The sequence below is a fragment of the Sciurus carolinensis genome, chromosome X (assembly GCF_902686445.1).
Source record: "Sciurus carolinensis chromosome X, mSciCar1.2, whole genome shotgun sequence".
In the NCBI taxonomy this organism is placed as follows: Eukaryota; Metazoa; Chordata; class Mammalia; order Rodentia; family Sciuridae; genus Sciurus; species Sciurus carolinensis.
Window position 1 is genome coordinate 23,980,134 of NC_062232.1, and position 19,983 is coordinate 24,000,116.

The 19,983-nt window shown below is 34.3% G+C and overlaps 1 protein-coding gene across 1 annotated transcript in view; it reads left to right on the top strand.

Annotated features, from left to right (window-relative positions):
* Positions 1 to 19,983, top strand: part of Il1rapl1 (interleukin 1 receptor accessory protein like 1) — a 1,316,339-nt gene that overhangs the window by 1,268,695 nt on the left and 27,661 nt on the right. The window contains exons 7-8 of the mRNA XM_047536575.1: positions 7,177 to 7,309; positions 9,253 to 9,398. Of these exons, the coding sequence (XP_047392531.1) occupies positions 7,177 to 7,309; positions 9,253 to 9,398 (279 nt within the window). The remainder of the gene's footprint in view (positions 1 to 7,176; positions 7,310 to 9,252; positions 9,399 to 19,983) is intronic.

The window sequence follows — 19,983 nt, forward strand, 5'->3', positions numbered from 1 at the left end:
TCCTTTAAAACATTCTCATATTCAAATAAGTCCAATACGTATCCTTGTATTCACTTTAAAGATGATACTGTTACCAATTGTCTAAGGGTTCCTTTGCTCAATTCAAATAGAAATCATGTTAGCAACTCTGAGCTTTGAGTGCCAGTTGGTTCTCAATGCTTAGTGTTAGAAGTTTCTCCCCATTGTTCTTCTAGCTGCTGGAGCTAACAACTACTCCTGTAGCTGGAGCCATCATCTCTCCCAGCAGCTTTTCCTGCAGCTCTGGCAGCTCTCTGCAGCCTTCTGGCTGCAACATGTACTCTGGGCTGACAGTCCTTGGTGTTATCAGCTCTGGCTGCTGGCAACTTTCAGTACCAGCCACCCTTAGTATCAACAACTGTGAGTACAACCAGTTCAGTTAGAAATCTACTTGAGATAGAAATCACAAATAGGCAAAATAAAACCATCCAGAAGAGGTTTTATTCAGAGTTATGCCACAGCATGAAGGGAAACAGAACATGGACTGATTTGATAAGAATGAGAGAAGAGCTACTTATGTAGACAAAAATGGTAGATTCACCCATGTGCTTACTCTCCTGCTGGCTAATTACAGACTTCTTAGTTTTTTTTTTTTTTGGGGGGGGAGGGACTGTTAAAGAACCAAAGTGAAGGCATCTGAAATGGCTGCAGAGTAGTGCAGTATTCTAGAGAGGCAGATAATAATACATGTTGACAAGCATGTGGAGAAATTGGAAACTTCCAACATTACTGGTAAAAAAAAAAAAAGTAAAATGGCACAACTGCTTAAAAACAGTTCAGCACATCCTCAAAGATTTAAACATAAAATTGTCTCATGACTGAGCAATTCTACTCCCAAATATGTATGGAAGAAATTTTAAAACATATGTCCTTTTAGAAGCTTGTATGTAAATATTCAAAGCAGCAGTATTCATAATAGCCAAAGAGTAGGAATAAATCAAAATGCCTAAATAAGACAAAATAAGATATATTCATACAATGGAATATTATTTAGCCATAAGGAGTAATGGAGTATTGATAGATGATTTATCATATATTAACCCTGGAAACATTAAGGTAAGCCAAAGAAAAGACACAAAATATAACATATTATATGGTTCTATTTATACCAGATATCAATGGAGACAGAAAACATAAAATGATAGGTAAGTTTCCAGGGTCTGAAATGGGAATTGGCTGATAATTGGTAGAGAGTTTCTCATAGGTGTGATGAAAGTATCTTTAAATTCATTGTGGTGCTGGTTGCATAATTCTGTGAAAAAACTAAGAACTATTAAATTATACATTTTAAATGGGTGAATTTATGGTATTTGAATAATATCACAATATAATCTTTTTAAAAATATACATATTTTTGTTTTTAATGGTACATTATAGATCTATATATTGATGGGGTTTATTGTTACATATTTGTATATGGACACAAGCATCTTAGTTTTTAAAAACAATTTTATAGCTGGGTGCAGTGGCACATGCCAGTCACAAAGTCAAAATAAAAAGAAAGGCAGGGGGCAAGGTGTGGTGGTGCACACCTGTAATCCCCGTGGCTGGGGAGGCTGAAGCAGGAGGATTGCAAGTTCAAAGCCAGCCTCAGCAACTTAGCGAGGCCCTAGTTAACTTAGTGAGAACCTGTCTCAAGACTAAAATATATATTAAAAAAAGGATTGGGGTTGTGGCTTAGTGGTTAAAACCTCTGGGTTTAACCCCCAGTACAAATAAAGAAAGGGTAGTGGATGTGGCTTAGTGGTAGAGCATTTGCCTACCATGTGCAAGGCCTTAGGTTCAATCCTCAATACCACAAAAGTAAAAAAGTATATATAGACAGTGGTATATGATAACTCTTTTACAATTTTCTCCTCAAATGTAGTTCTGCCATCATGTTTAAGCTATTCCCATCACTATCTTAAGTATAGACAATAAATAAAATAATAAATCATTAGCCTCATTCATTGCATTTGACAATTTATGGGGTAAATACTTCCATCATGGCTGATTTCAAGTTGTGAACATCCTTCCTTCCTTCCTTCCTTCCTTCCTTCCTTCCTTCCTTCCTTCCTTCCTTCCTTCCTTCCTTCCTTCCTTCCTTTCTTCCTTCTCTCTCTCTTTCTCTCTTTCTTTCTTTCTTTCTTTCTTTCTTTTTTTCTTCTTTCTTTCTTTCTTTACCAGGTATTTAGCCCAGAAACACTTGTTCACTGAGCCACATCCCCAGCCCTTTTTTTTTTAAATTTTGAGAGCGAGTCTCATGAAGTGACCTAGGGCCTGTCTAAGTTGCTGAGACTGACCTCAAACTTGCAATCCTCCTGCCTCAGCCTTCTGAGCTGCTGGGATTATAGGCATGCAACATTGCACCCTGCTTATATAATATTTTCAATATATGGACACTGTAATTGCAAAAAACTTAAAAAGTATAAATAATATAGCAGAATAGGAAATGTTGAGTTTTGAATATCTATTTAATATAATTTATTTCATTGTGTTCCTATAATTTAATTTTTTTGTGTGCTGTAGATCAAACCCAGGGCCCCATGTATGCCAGGGTAATTCTCTACCCTTAAGCTACACCCAACTCCTACAATTTAATGTGGGATTTTTTGGTACTGGGGATTGAACTCAGGGACATTATGTTACTGTGCTACATTCCCAACCATTTTTATTTGTATATTATTTTGAGACAGGGTTTTCCTAAGTTGCTTAGGGCCTGGTGAAGTTGCTAAGACTGGCTTCAAATTTGTAATCCTCCTGCCTCAACCTTAGTAACTACTGGAATTACAGATGTATGCCTACCACACCAGGTGTCTACCACACCTGGCCTAAAATTTATTCTATTTATTTATTTATTTATATTAGTACCAGGGATTGAACCAAGGGGTGCTTAACCACTGATTCATGTCCTATCTCTTTTTCCATTTTATTTTGAAACAAGGTCTTGCTAAATTGCTCAGAACCTTGCTAAGTTGCTAAGGTTGGCTTGTTGAACTTGGGATCCTCCTGTCTCAGCCTCCCAAGTTGCTTTGATTACAGATGTGTGCCACTGTGCCAGACTCATAATTTAATTTTTTAATGACTGTGTTTAACAACCTGCTTACAGAATTTCTGAAAATTTAGTAAGCAACTCTTACAAGTTGGTATGGACCATTTCCAACATACCACTGAAATAATACCTGAATGAGGAGGTTCATTATTTGCGAAGAGAAGGGTAGCTTACAAGATAGATTTGGTCTACTAATATATGTAGCTATGTAGTCTTTTAATTAATGAAACTTTTAAAGAAGGAATCAATGTAAACTGCAAGTTCAAAAGATAGTAAGTAGATTATTAATTTGAAAGCATTTATTGAGTTTCTAATATATTGAAGACACTGTAATCAGCCCTGGTAATACAAATAAAGATGTAATTTTTGCCTTTGGGGATTAACTCTAGTTGCTAGCACAGCAAATACTGCAAGGACTATATTACAATGAAGCACAGATATATTACAAGAGGAATGGAAGGAGAAAGGACAGACTAACTGAACATTTCTTCACAAGGCAGGCCATTTTTTTGGAAAGGTATTATTTGAGTTGGGACTTAATGAATGAGGTGTATGCTAGGTGGACATGAAGAGAATTCCAAGAAAAGAGTGTATTCCCACTTCTTTAGTTCAAGATGCAAACACAGTCATCTCACTTGTATTTTCCTAATGATTATTTGTTCGGATCAATCCTTATGTATTTACTCTTTTTGGGTGGACATACATTATCTCTCCCTAGGCCCCACCTTGCCCCATTACTTTCTACTAGATCCTGTTTCAGCCTGAGAGAAAAGTGATGATGATTTTCCTTCGTTCGTTGTTACAAACACATGTAATACACACTTGGATTCAAAGGTCACAGTTCTCTGATACATTTTTGATCAGTCACCATTTCCCAAATAAACAGTACTGAATGGACCTAGGTTTTCTCATCAACATTTAGGCCCTGGCATATAATCTCAGGTATGAACTTGACTTCACCTACCTTCTCTCAGGACTGACTCCACTGTGATTCTAGTGTCTTGCCTGCTAGCAGAGCTATGCACAAGAAGGAAAGTGGTGCCTTTTGCTCAGTAACACAAATTGGTACAATTAAGAGAAACCATTGAAAAATCTCTTCACAGAACAGCACTGCTCAAATTGACTTTCTGTCTCGCCTATATTGAGAAGCAGCTGGCAGCTCCCCAAAATCAATTTGCCTCCCTCTCTCTCTCATAGACAAACACACACATATGCACACACATACACACAGAGATACATACAAATTATATAAATAAAATATATATATATTATCTATTAATTTCTACTTTGATATGTTCCCTATTAATTGATAACATTATAATGTTCTGCAGTTATTGTTACCACCTATGCTTTATCTTTTCTAAATTATATAGAAATAATTTGATCTTTGCAGTGACTATTTCTTGTGTGATCCCAGAGCATTGTAACATTCTTAATCCTTTGTGATTCTCTCTGATCTAATCCCAAGTTTGAAAATACAATAAGAATGATTCCTTTAGAATATAGATGTGATAATGCCCATCCTCTATTTGAAACCTTTCCCCAGCTTTCCACTGCTCTTAAGTGAAAACCTCAACTCTTACCATGTCCTACATAGGAGAACAAGGCTGCTTCTGCTCTGGCCTTATCAATTCCCTGCTCTCCCCTCACCCACAGTATTTCCTCTACTCCTACCTCCCATGTATACTTAAGCTTCAGTCACTCTGAAGTCACTGTATTTCCCCTATATTTCCTTGAGTTATTCTCATCAATGCTCTTTTTTTTTTTCTGACTACAGTGCTTCTCTGTTTTTCCTTCTATCCTCTTCAATTCTTTCCATGAACTGCACTCTCTGACTCACAAGAAACCCAACCCAAGTCTGAATGGAGTTCTTTTATGTGCTCTTATGATGCTACAGATATACTCAGTACTGGAGTTCAAGCGAAGTGGGTATTCAAAGACCACATGAACCATGATGACTAAGAAAGCAAAACACTATTCTCATGAGTGCAGGAACCATTTCCTAGGTATAAAAAATAAGGCCTGCAGTGGAGAGAAATGGAAAGTCAGTTTAACTGAAAAAGAAGAGTAATGGCAGAGAATAATTCAGGTCCCGATGAGTGATTCAATTGGCCTCTCTGCTCAGGAATGTCAGACTGAATCGCTAATGTTGTGATCAATATTTATAAGTCCCCATATTTAGCAAAATTGTATTGTTAAATTAGGCTATCTCTGGAGATTTCTATTTATGAGTTCCAAGCATTAAGTCCTGCCTCAAAACTCAAACTTGATCTCTTAAATAACAGATATGTAAATCATAGATGTATACCTTTTTAAAACCCTGCAATATATCTTGATTCTGATTTGAAACTTGCAGTTGAATTAATGGCTACCTTGACACTCTAACAGGTAGTTCAGTTACATAAAAATTAGTGTCCTCATGAAAACATAAAATATTTGATTTAAGAGTATTTTATAATTTTGGTCGACACTTTCCATAGAAATTTGTAGCTGACTTCCAGTTGATAAGATTGATATTCAGTTATCCATTTTGTTATGTAAATATTCTCCAAAAGAGAGGGGAAATCCATAATAAAATATTTCCAAGACTCTTTATGCACAAAATCTAATAATGAAGAAAACTTCTAGAAGTTCCATTTTACCTATTAAATGCTGCTAGATAATTTCTGGACTTGCCTTATCTGATCATCAGTAGTAACTATTATATATAGAATTAAAGTCTGTGAGGAAACTCTTAGAGAACATGTGGAAATGAAGAAAGATAAAAACAGAAGGATTTTAGTATGCCATCTTAAAGTATTGGAAAAGCAAGTTTTTTTAATGAAATGTCTATACAACAACTATAATTAAGAGAATAAAACTAGTTTTATCCAGTAAAAAGGTTTTTTTGTTGTTGTTTTAGAAGTGAGTTACAAAATACCCATGTCTGCTTTCTAAGCAAGTATCTCAGTGAATTCTGCTTTTCTCAGTGTTCATATTGTAGAAGTGGTCATAATCACAATTTTGGAAGATGTACACTAATAACTCAGAGCATAATTCTGAGACTGCCAATACTGAGGAATTCCCTTCTTTACACTTTAAAGTCATAGAATTATCTATCAAGACCCTCTAGTGATATTCTCATAATGTATGGCTACAGCTAATTGAAAAAGTTTTCCTGAGAATTCCATTTTCCTGAGAATTACCTTTCCCCATTACAACTGGAGTAGACTCCTACTTCACCCCGTCTCACCTCACAATTTCTGACTCCACTTAAAGATCACAAGATCATAAAACTAGTGTGTGCTGGAATATTTTAGTTTTGTAATGCTGGCTGAGGTTTGCGTAAACCAGGTGTTTATAAAATGGCACAAACCATCCTGAAATAAATCATACATTCTGTAGGCATTAAATTCACTTCCATCTTTTGGTGTGGGACTTCTACTTACCTTGTAAAGTAATCAACTAATATGTGTTCACCATTATAATTGTCCCTGCTGAGTAGCATAGTGAAATCCACATTGGTATTGTTGGTTTTAACTCTGATGAAAATCCCAAACATTTGCTAACATTAATTGTTTTTTAAACATGTTTTTGCTATCTAGATATGTATTAAAATATTATTCCTTATAAAGAAAAAAATTCTTAACAGCATTTTTTTTGTTCCTCAGATTTATAGTTGATTTTCTTTTCCAACCAAAGAGTATTGTCGCTCTCTATTTCCCGCATTCAAGACTGAGAAACATTTCTTACCTGCCTCATAGAATCTTGTAATTTCCAGTGTTATGTACTTTCTGATATCATGCTTTGAGAAAGACATATTATCTCTGTGGTGTCCTTCCCAATAATTCATAACCTGAATCTAATCATGAGAAAACATCAGGCAAACCTAATTGGAAGAACATTCCATAGAATAACTGACTGATCTTTTAAACCTTATAAGTAACTCTCATTCCATTAAAGAAGTCATACAGTAAAAAGCACACATTCTGTAAATTTGACAAAGATCGGAAAATACCTGAAAAATTATTCTTTTAGAACAATGTTTCATTAAATCAACAAAAGGATCAAAACGTTACCTTCTGAATTGCCTAAAATAAGTGTGTACAAATAGTTTTATAACACATTTCCATCACTTTTCTCCACAGGTGACTCAGCTAATCTAACATGCAGAGCTTTCTTTGGGTACAGTGGAGATGTCAGTCCTTTAATTTACTGGATGAAAGGAGAGAAGTTTATTGAAGATCTGGATGAAAATCGAGTTTGGGAAAGTGACATTAGGTAAAATAATTTTTTTCTTTTAACTTGTACATTCAAGTTATAATTTTCTCTGTGAGTGAATAAAATGTGAACTACCACCCCCCAAAAAAAGTTTTTTTTTGCTTTTTCTATTACATAATTAAAATACTATAATATTTGAGACCAAAGAAGTAACATTCCATCAAGAGACTGACTATGGGATTGTAAAATATAAATTCTATTTTCAAATAATTTAAAACAAATTTAAAAAGATGTGCTTCACTAAAGAATATACTTAATATGAGACTAAAATACCATTAAATATAGAAAATATAGAAGTCCATTCTATCTTTGGAAAAGTCAGTGTGCCCTTTGATTTGTAAAAGCTTTTTTTTAAAAAAAATTATTGAGAGGAAATATGAACAAGACACTACAAGGACTCAAACAGAATCTATAATTTCCTTTTATGTTTTTACATATTTAAGATATGAAGTAGAATAAAAAGCACTTGATGGAGTGATAAAGGATTTACAAAACATTTTAATCATCTTTCTTAGTCTGACTTTAAGGTCTAAATATTTACATAATAGAAATGATATGAAGAGAACTGACATTAAAAATACCATGTATTTTGAAGGCATAATGCTTTAGCCTCTTTTGTTTCAATGTACCTAGGTATTTATTCACTTACTTTTAAGTATCAAGGTATTCAGTGTTGACTGAAATTTTGTTAAGGCATAAACACTTATTTTTAATCATGACATAATAAGAGGATGTTCATAATCATAACTAAATCATAACCAAGCCAAAATGATGATGATCCTTTCTAAACCTTCTCCCATCTAAAGGTTGCATCTTCTAGTATATATATGTATTTAAACCATGGTTCCCTTTTTAAATGTTCAGATTTTTAAAACCTTATCAAAGGTAGAAGAAAAAATGTTTTTCAAGAAAAAATAAAAATGTACAAGCTGTCATGTAAGATTACTTCTATTGGAATCTTATTTTGGCAGCAGTTACACAAGAATATCTCTTTCTGGAATGCTCTAAGTGGCTTCTGGAAAGCCTGGATGGGCAATTCTTCAATGTGTACTAAAAATGTTCCTTTGCCATTTTTCATATGTAAAACTACTCTCTTATCTCTGACCCACACTCTTTGAAATGCTACAATTAAAGAGGGATCATAATCCTCCTAGTTTTTACCCTCTTTGGTTTTGTATGTGTCTGGGGAAAGTTCTAGAAAGGTATTTTCTTTACTTCTGCATGAGGAAGTGCTATACAGAGAAGAGTTATCAAACAGGTGGGAGGGTGTAGGGGAAACATTGAGAGCAGGCAAATGGAGCTCTAGTTTGAAGTTTTCCATTTACTCGGAGAGATTGCTAAAATCTGACAGTGAGGTTAGTGAGCATTTATCATTCATTTGAAATGTCAGCGTTAAATACGTATCAGAACTTTTAGTCTACAGGTTTGTAATTTCATATTTTTTTAAAATAGGCAATTGGTTTGTATCATTAGTGAAAGTCAGGCTGAAGGTGTCAAATGAAATGTCAAAATAGCTTAGAAATTTTCTTTTCTTTCTTTCTTTCTTTTTAAAAATTAGCCTGATATGAAATTAGGGCTCCAACCTAAGACCTTGAAACTTCTTATCTCCCTTCACATCATATTTCTTCTTAAAGGAAAAGCAATTTGTAAACTTTTCTTCAAGGTCTCTTTCACCTATTTATTATGGCAGTATGATTGTCCTGCTAAGAGAGATAATTAACTGCAACTTCATTAGCATCTACAAAGACAAGCTTCCTCATTAGAAGTAAAGAAAAAAAGGGCGTGATATAATTTAATTAATCTAGCATCAATCCATAACCAAATTTGAAACACAGATCCTGTAGGTAATTTCATGTCAGATTCAGATTCAGCTACCTTTCTTTCTTTTTGTGTATGTGTATGTTTGTATGGAATTTTTTGTTTTGTTTTGCTTTATGTTTCAGAATTCTTAAGGAGCATCTTGGGGAACAAGAAGTTTCTATCTCATTAATTGTGGATTCTGTGGAAGAGGGTGACTTGGGAAATTACTCCTGTTATGTTGAAAATGGAAATGGGCGTCGCCATGCCAGCGTTCTCCTTCATAAACGGGGTGAGTGCAACTTTCCACCCTTGAGTGATAAACCAAGCATACAGTAAAGGTAAATCATTGGGGGCCATAAAACAAATTAAATTTTCTTTTTCTACAGAAACTTATCCCAAATAAAAACAATTACATTAGTGTTAGGGTCATCAAAGAAGACAGTACCTTGGATGGGTGAGTTAGCTCAGGTGCTAGAGTCAAATTTGGAGTCCTTGCTCTGATTTAATACTAACTGTATAATATTGAGCAAGATATTTAACTTCCCTTGGCATCAGTTTCTTGATTTATAAAATGAGAAGATAAAAGAGGACAATCAATTTGAAGGGTTTAACATAACTCCTGTATGCAGAAAATATTTAGTTATGCTACTTATTATTATCAAAAATAGGCATTAGGTTATTAAAAATAAACTAAACTAAATGTTTTTAAATCAAAGATTGTATTCATTAATGGAAGTTTATTCCTTTAGTGAAAGTACCATGCATGATTAATTTCTCAGTGCAGTTCTTGTTGATATTTTTCTACTTTGTATAGCTTTTATATATGTAATGTCCTCCCATTATTAACAATAATTTATTATAAGTAATATAGGTCATGGTTGAGTGCCACGTCTGGCATAGTAACTCTGACTCCACAGCAGCCCCATCACCTTATATACAGGGTTAAATACATATATAAATGTACATTGAATTGCTTTAAATTAGAGATGATTTTAAAATGTGAGGCATGCCTTGAGTCAGTAACATTTTGCATGCACATTACACGAGAAAAATATATTTTTCCACATTATGCTAAGTAAAACTTTCTAGTCTTTGGGATAAGTACACTTGATGTTCTCTTACTCAGCAAATTTACAATGATTTTAATTTCAAAGCACACGTTTAATCCTAGACTCTTTGAGCTTCGAAAATAAAGAGAACATTGAAGACTTTCCCATACTTTATTGGGTGATAGATTCCCTTTGAATAATATTACTGAAAACTATTCAAATAGACACCTCTGTTGTCAAGGTGACTATAATATTAAAATAGTTTATTCTTTGGGGATGTGAGTCAAGGGGAAATGTAAGTAGCACCTAGCAATATGATTCTTTCTGTAGCTTAATATGCAGCTAATCAATGAGGGAATCTGAGTGGAAATATCATAGATATACAAGGACAGAAATAGTTTCTCAAGGTTGGAAGCAACTTAAATGTCATGGAACTTACCTACTTATCCTTCCATAACATCTTCCCAAGTAGCCCATCAGCTTATATTGGATCACATTCCCATGCAAGGAAACCCATTTTATCCTTGTGTGTAGGGCAGGTGCTGTTTGAAAGCATCCCTTCTTCGCCGTCTATCCAGTGCCTCTAGTTCTATGCTTTTAAACATTCTTTCCCAAGATAACCCTTCAAATGTTCAATGACAGTCACCAAAAACCTGCTGGACCTTCATTTCTTCATTTGCATGGATGAAACCCTTCCAGCATTCTTTTTTTTGAGTGGGGGAGGCAGGGAGTACCAAGGATTGATCTCAGGGGCACTCAGCCACTGAGCCACATCCCCAGCCTTATTTTATATTTTATTTAGAGACAGGGTCTCACTGAGTTGCTTAGCACCTCTCTTTTGTTGAGGCTGACTTTGAACTCTCCATCCTCCTGCCTTAGCCTCTGAACTGCTGGGATTACAGTCACGTGCCATGTGCCTGCCTCCAGCATCCTTATCACTCTCTTGAATACATTCTGATTAAAGAATTTGAATTATTCCTTATGAACAAAAGTAGTGGAGAGATGTTATACTGCACATATAAAAATCTGCTTATTTGGACAACATGTATTTCTCTGGAGGGCAAGATAGGGTGACAGTTAAATAGCAATGACAAGGAGAAAGGAATAAAAATAAAGCTCTGTTTTTGCAGATAGGCACATAGCCTGGAAGGGTCAAAACTTCCCAGGCTATTTTTACCATGTTTAGCCTGGGGTTAAGTTCCCCAAAGCTATAAAAGCTTCTAGTTATAGAAGAACAAATGATTGAAGAATCAAGGAAATTGTTTGAAAAAACTTTCCAGTAAAGTCTGATTCCTTAAACAAGGCAAAGAAAAGTGTGGTCAATTTTTCAGTTGTTTAATACTTAAGTCTTCCACTTTTTTTTAAATTTGCAGTTTTTTTAAAAACATTTGTTTTTATCTCAACAGTATTTTGTTCTGATTAAAATAAATACAGTAAGCCAAATGTGGTGGTGCACACCTGTAATCCCAGCAATTTTGAAGGCTGAGGGAGGAGGATCCGAAGTTCAAAGTCAGCTTTAGCAACGTAGTGAAACCCTGTCTCAAAATAAAAAATAAAAAGGGCTGGGGATGTGGCTCTGTGGTAAAGCAGCCCTGGGTTCAATCCCCAGTACCATTTTTTTTTAAAAAGCCAAAAAGAGTACTTGAATATTATATACTCTGAAAGTTCTTAAAGTCGGTGGGTGCCTACCTTTTAAGGAAGCTGGAGTGAAAGACTCATCAATTTGCATAGGCAGTAATAGATGCAATCTCAGGCTCTAGAAGGGCTTAATATCATGTAGAATGATTGTGCCCATCTTGCAGAAAAAGGAAAGTCTGGTCAACACATGACATCATTGCAACTTTGCCACCCCTACCAGGTTCAGAAGGGCCAGACACAGCATATGTGAGCCCATAGGTCTGGATCTTTGATCAGAGGGTCCCTAAGTAAGTAAAATTTCTTCATGCTAGCAATTAAGTAATTATCAAATGAGTTACAATATAACTCAGAGAATGAGTAGTAGTCACAGGAACAACTGCAAGTTATTACTATTAATCCTATGTTTTTGTCATTGATTCACAAATTCCTTAACAAATAGTCTTCCTTTTTAAAACCTCCCTGAAAAGATATATTACAACATTTGTTTGACACAGATTTACACAATAAACTGCCATTTGTTATGGCAGGTCATACCTTTTATCAGGACATACCTTTGCTGAAGTTACATAACTATTTTTTTCTACTGTTACCTTTCATTCAGTATTATTGACATAAAAATACGATTTCAGAGCCCTCTACTGGGTGGCATAGATTCTTTGAAATACTGCTTCCATCTATCAAATAAGCCTCCAGCTAGGCTGGATTCTGCACTTGCCTTATCTTTTAAAACAATCTTAATTTTATAATAAACCAGCTGAAAATCCATCAAGAAATTTGACCAGAAAAAAATCTTGCTTGAGAGTATCAAAAATTGTCAATTACTTTTTTTCAGTCAAAAAGGATATTTGGACACTTAGACTCATGTCAGATATACAATATAGATAAATTTTACTTACTATACAGAGCACTAAAATATTTAATGAAAGAGAGTTGAAGAATGAAGGCATGAGGTCCATGGGGATCTTTTGGTCTATGACTGCCCTACCTCTTACTCCTTTCTCTAGCCTGGCGATTCTATTCAGTTCTTTTTGACAGTCCCCAGTCTAGCAAGCTTGGGAGTTAGATCCTGGATTCAGAAAGAATCAAAGTAAAGGGTTGACTCATTAGTTATCAGATTACTTCTTATGCTTGCCATTGCTTATACTTGATCAAATTTGGTGTTTTGAGTCTCTTACTCTTTTACCCAGATGACTTTGCATGGGTTTCTAATTGTTCCTACGTGTCTTGACACTGACTTCAGTTTTTCCCCAACTCTGACCTTTCCTATTACCTCCATTTTGTATGTTTTCCATTTCTCTGATTCAAGTAATAATTCAGATGGCCATCCAGCAGCACTGTGCTCTGGTCTCAGGCATATCTGATCCTGCATTCATCAGTACTGAATTTCTCTATTCTCCTTATCTTTCATCTGTACTCTCACTCTGCATGACCTCACAGTGTGGACATGTTTACTATCTGCAGCCAAATACTATAGTGATGAAAGACATGTACCCAGTATTACTGGACCCAGGTCTGACTTCTCACCACTTGAAAGCCAATACTCAAGAGATGAGAGTCAGAGGAAGGAAGTCAATTTTATTCAAGGGCCAGGACCCTGGAAGATGAAGGGGGCTATCATCCTCAAAGCTCCATTTAGGGAACTCAAAGATACAAAGGACCTTTACAGGAAGAGAAAGGAGGATTAGGGTGGCAATGGGCAGGAAGTTTAGGTGCTGAGCAAGGTCTTTGTCTTCCAGGTAATGTGTTTCTTTAATTCTTTCCTCTGGTCAGAACATCTCAATCCACCTTGACCTCCTGAGGCTAGTTCATGTAGTTGCTCTGACAGACATATTACTTCTCTATAAGTGAAACCTCAAAGCAATTTATATGCTTTGTGTTTTTATACACAGAATTAAAGAATAAGGCTTGACATTACATAGTCTGATATTATCTGAAGGTCACCAGATGTTCTGGTTTCTGTAAATGGAAAGAAAGATTATTTAGAAGTAAATATCGTAATATCTTAAGAGATGTAGCCTCTCTTTAGAATTTGGAACGCCAGGCAAAGGGATGGGACATTAACTTGAAAAGGAAAAAGGGAGGGGAAGTAACCTGGCCAAAGACAACTTGCAAAGGAGCAGCCACTGTTACATTGGGAGTAAGGCTAACTGTGCTTAAGACCAAACTCTTCTTACTAGTTGTGCTATCTTGGGCAAACCACTCCATCTATGAGAGCCTCAAAATTCTTTTCTATAAAATGGGAGAAATAAGAAGTCCTATCACAAAGAACAGCTGTGAGATTTAACTGAACTCATATATGTCAATACTTATCATAGTGGCTAACGTACTTAGCATCCAATAAATGCTAACAAGCTATTACAAGATTTCTCTGCTCCAACTATGTGATATTCTGGGTAATGAAGGAGGCATCAATTGTGTTTTCCATTAAAAATTCCCTGAATTCTAATTTATCTTTGATTAAAATGATCAGTTTTAACTTTAACAATTTTGTTTCATCAATTCTAAATTTGAACTTATCATAGATTTATTTCAGTTTGAATGTGCTATTATATAGGAAAGCTTCATTTATTTATATATGCACTTAATGATCATTAAGAACATACTATGTGCCTGGCATTGTGCTGACCATTCATAAAATTAAATGATAGAAAATAAGGAACAATATCATTTGGAATGCCATCATCTGCATTTTAAATTACACTGATATCAAGCATTTTTAATACAGAATTGTGCATCCCAGTGAATGTTTGACTTTGAAATTGTCACATTAAGGACTTCATTAACAATTCTGCTATGAATGGTTATGTTATTCTTATTGATTACAATAATATGGCAATTCATTCATCACAAAGTAGTTTAGGAAATGGCAATGTAACTATCTGAGAGATTTAGTACTAGTTAACAATGATAAACATCTAGATTTTCTCTATTCCCCCTCAAACCCATTTTACTTATTGTGTGCACTCTTTTTCTCTACAAAGAATGCAATCGATAGGAATTAGACTTGCTCAATAAACTCCCTAGTCCTCAAAATATCTTTGGTAATATAATTAAAGTACACACCACTTAGGATGCATTGTTTTAAAGGTGGATGAATTTAAACCCCGTGGACTCCTTTTCCTTTCTTGTAATGAATCATCTTTGTTTCATGTGCCTCATTCTTGTTTTTAATTTGCCTAGTACATTTATTTACTGAGCGATTCAGTGAAATCATAAAACTTTATAAAGCTCTCTTTGATGCTGGCCATTTGACATTTTTCACCACTGATTTCAGAATATTTAAAAACCAAACCCTGCTCAGATATCAAAATAGCCTACCTTCTATATGGGAAAATCTCTGTAAAAAGACAATGATTCACTAGGAGCCAAACTGGTGTCCTTGAAAGAGTCACTTGTAATGAATGTTAGCTTATGCAATGTCAAAATGTCATGGAACTTTAGTTATGTTGCTTCAGCACCTCCAAATCAGAAATTTGACATTTTGCAGTCAAAATTTTTCTTCCATCCTATAACATTTTTCTTGATTCTCTGCCCCTCAGTTATGTGAAACAACTAAATAACAAGCATCAATTTCATATTTTTTTCTTGGTAATGAATGCTGAAACAAATAAGTAAACACACACATAGAGGCTATGATAAATGTCAGTTGCACAAATTGTATACATTCTCTAATAAAAAATATTGTACTTTTGAGCTTCTTGATAAGGGACATTCCAATGAAGCTATTTGGTTATCACCAAACATAGTTTTGCCTTTTAGTCAATTTGGTCACTCAGCTTTCTTCCCCATGAACAATTTCCAAGAGGCATATTTGTTAGGATAGAAAAGGACTACTGTTTGTGATAATTAGCTTATTTCTCAGTTGATAAAAATAACAAGGGAATGATTCTGGAGAAAACCAATATCAGGCCACAAGAATTAATAAACTCAAAGTTTTTATCATTCCTGTTGATCATTCATGTGGACCAAAGTCCTTAAGTATTTAATTATACATACTCATAGTCACTGTAAGTCCCTCATTTGCTTTATTGTTTTACATTTGTTTTTCTAACTAAATGTTAAATTATTAATAAAGATCTTTTACTTCTCTGTTATATTTTTAGTGTACCTAATCTACTTATTAAATATGATGAATGAATTCATTAAATATATTCTGAGTAATCTACTCTTTGTCTACAGCAGGTTTTCTCAATTTTGTCTCTTGTCATTTTGGGCTTTTGATTGGTGCTCTCCTATACATTGCACATTGTTTAGTAGCATTCCTGGTCCCTATCCATCAGGTGTCCATAGTACTTTCCTAGTGATGACAACCAAAATTATCTCTAGACATTGTCAAATGGCCAGAGATGGGGGCAATATAATTGCTCCCAGTTGGGAACTATTGCTATAAAGTATGGATATCAGAAACTTCGTCCCTTCCTTGACATGTTCTCAGCACCTAAGCTTATCAAATCAGGGAAATTCAAATTAGATTCACCTTGAAAACTCTCCAAAATCATACGAAATTTGATTGAAAGTTTAACATAACAAGAGCTTATACTATAGGAATGGACAAGTTAGAGTCTTCGGGTTTCCACTCTTGGAGAGTCAGCTAGAAATTCCTGTACTAGTGTTTTGCAAACTTTGTAGTACACCCAGATCACCTAGGAAACTTGTTAAAAAGCAATTCATGTTCATTACTCTGGGGTGGAACTCAAGAGTTGAATTTCAATAAAGTTCCTTATTCATGCTTCTTCTACAGGTCTGTGGACCACCATTGTCATACCAAGGCCCTTGCCTAGACAACAGATTCTTCTAATAAACATGGTAGTATCTAATACATAAAGAGAAACTAACTCTCTTAAGTTCACTGTTTCCGTGAGAAAGGAATGAATACAAGTATGGTCAGTGGGACTATTTCCAACTAATTGCCTTATTCTTTTTACATGGTCAACACCTTTGAACCTATTTAAACATTGGTATATTGCTCTCACTCTCTGCTCTTAATAAGGTTACTTGCCTCACATATTCAATGAAATTTTGCCTTATAGAATGCATTCACTACTTGGAGAGATGTCTGAGAGGCCTCTCTCTTCAAGTATTAAAATAATTAACCTCTTAAATGAAGAGGGCCCTTATTGCTGGACAAAATTCCTACATACCCCATTAAAAATACACTTAGGAATTTGGCAACATACATATGGATGTATACATGTATTTCAGCCTTTGCTAATAGGTTGTATATTGTGCTCAACCTATACAAACAGGAACTAACAAGGAGCAACAAGATATATGGTAAGCAGTATATACTTACTAATTTTCTGTTTCGAATTCTGCTAATTTTCAATTGCATTTAATGAGAAAGGATAGTCATAGTATGGGAACTGAATGATCACATATTATTGTTCATCAATATAGCTAAAAACAAGACAAAAAAGATTACACTCCATTTATATACCATCTATCAAAATGTATAAATGCTTTGTACTGTCATGTACAACTTAAAACAAAATAATTTTTAAAAAGAAAGGAAAAAATTTAGCACAAACAGGATAAACTCAACTCTGCCAACATATTCTAAGGTTTAATTCATTTTAACAGGTGTCTGTCTAGCATCTAATAAAGACTATAAAAAAAAATAAACCTGAAGTGAGGGCCAAGGTAATCTATTGGAACTTAGATCCTTGTATCAGAAAATGACAAACAGGTTATTTAGAAAAAAAACAACTCAGTTTAAAACATTTGCAGGAAGCCCACCAAAATCACCGAGTGCATACATAGCAAAATTTGACATGAGATCAGGAGCATAAGCAAGAATAGTATATTTTGGGCTGCCACCTGTCAATAATCTCTCATTCTTCCTTCTCAGAACCACCTTCATATTCTCATTATTTCTAGATCAAATATATTGTTTATTGATAATACATCATATCTCACTTGAAATCTCACTTCACTGCAGGCTAGTCAGGAGATAATTCATAAAATGCTGCTTCATGGAAAGCGACAAGTTGTTACCATTCAACAAATATGCACTGAGTGCTAGCTATGAGTGCAGCACCCAGTTAAGTATCCTTTGGGGTTAAGTCACTACTTCCTGAGGGATATGTCTCACCATCCTGGGGCTTTAAAGCAACATTGCTGGGGAAAAGGAGATGGTTATGCATTTATAGACTATGAATTCAGCATTTGGTTGAGAAGTGGCACAACTGGGTCATAAAATGCAAGATATAACTTTTTAATAAGCAGTTCCTGTATGTCAAACTTTGACAACTAGGTCAGTAAAGTGAGAAATTAGACATGACACATAAAAAATGCTAACTACTTTCTCAGGTCATATAGCAGAAAATAAATGTGTTGATTTTCAATAGATTACCATGGTAACTTGTATTAGATTTCAGTGTTGAGAATTACATTTGCCATCTGTAAAAATATGTTAGCTATTTGTCTCTAGTTTTAGGGCACATGTTCTAATTTTAGCACATGCTTTATGATGAGTAATTTTTCTAGAGGTCGAGTTCTCAAAATTACAAGTGGACATTTAAAAGATATTGAAGTGGTTTTATTTTTAATTCAAAAAGAAAATCCATTGGTACATTTAGGAATGCATAGGAAGGTCATTTTATAAACCATTAATTTAACTGTGATATGAATGAAGATTGAATAGAAGAGGAATTATGAACTGTGATGAAAAAAAATGGACAGTTTCTTGAGAATGTTTTGTTTTTGACTATTCAGTTGTGTGTGACCTAAAGCAAGTCTTTTTGCTTCATTGTTCTTTTATTTTATCATTTTTAAACTAATCGCTTCTAATCCCCAGTGTAGGAATCTTGAAAGAACTTATTAAACACTGAGTGACTAATCATATATATTAGGCCATTTGTCAGATTTTACAGATTCTTGGAGCTTTGAGACATTGTGCCCCATGTTGCCAATTCTGAAAGTAAATGAAAGTGACTGCTCTTCTCAGAGATTTCTTATGTTTGAAGTGTTTTTAAAGTTGCATCAGATCTTTAGTTCCTATAACTGCAAAATAGAAATTACAATTCCTTATGATATGTGACTGCAGTTCAAAGTACTGACTTGTAATGGTTTCCAAATTCATGCAAACTAAAATGGAAGAGGTCATTATTAAAGCCTGAAAGAATAAAACATAAATTGCCTGCTTAAATCAGTTTGAAATTCTAATTCTAGTATGTAATATAAAATGAGTACAACTTGAAAATTCATTTATACTATCCCACAGATCAAGGTAATGACTCACAACTCCTTGAATGCATTTCTAATTCTCCCCAAATGAACAAACCTGTCTATATTACTTAAATACCTGAGCATTAAAGGAATACATTAAAGATATCACAATAAAATTCTATTTGATTGTCTTCTTGATAGATTGCTATCAGTGGCAACTTAGTAGTCACATAAAAATTGATAACATCGAAATATTTTCAACTATTGAGTCAATCACATACCAGTTTGCTTTTCACATCATTAAAACAATGCAATTAGTCTCACTAAAAATTGAAATCTACACTTTCTCTAAAATCAGATTGTTTTAACCTACTTATTGTGTGAGTATTTATAAAATCTTACCAAAAATGATTTTTTTAAAAGCTCATTAGTGGTGCTAAAATGTTCCTTCTGTACTTGCCTTGCTGAACCAGACGTATTTAAGTGATGCTTAGATAAACAGACAAGTAAATAAATAATTAGGCTCAGGTGATTAGCAAGAAGGCTGTTAGCAGGACACATCTTACAAACTATCTTGAACATCTCCACTGCAAACTCTACAGAATAAAAGGCAAAAATAAGCTATTTCATAGTGCTAATATTTAAATTCATAAAAACACAATGCATTGGAAAGTGATAGAAGGTGGTGCATAAAAATTTTGTGACTTAATAACAATTGTTATCTAAGGGTGGTATGATTCAATTTCTTCTTATCATCCATATAACTTTTTCGAATTATACAATAAGTATATTTTATAGTCAGAAAAAATGACGAGAAAAAAATAAACGTTTTGGTACAGTTAATGAATATTTTTAAATGTTTACTGGAAAAATGCTTACTATCATTTTTGCTAAAAAAATCCAGATCTTTATGTGTTTTTAAACTATACTGAAACCTATTTGATTGAATGTCCACTCTTACTCCCACTTTCTAGCTATGTTAGAAAACATTACATTTTAATGGACACCTTACTTCTACAA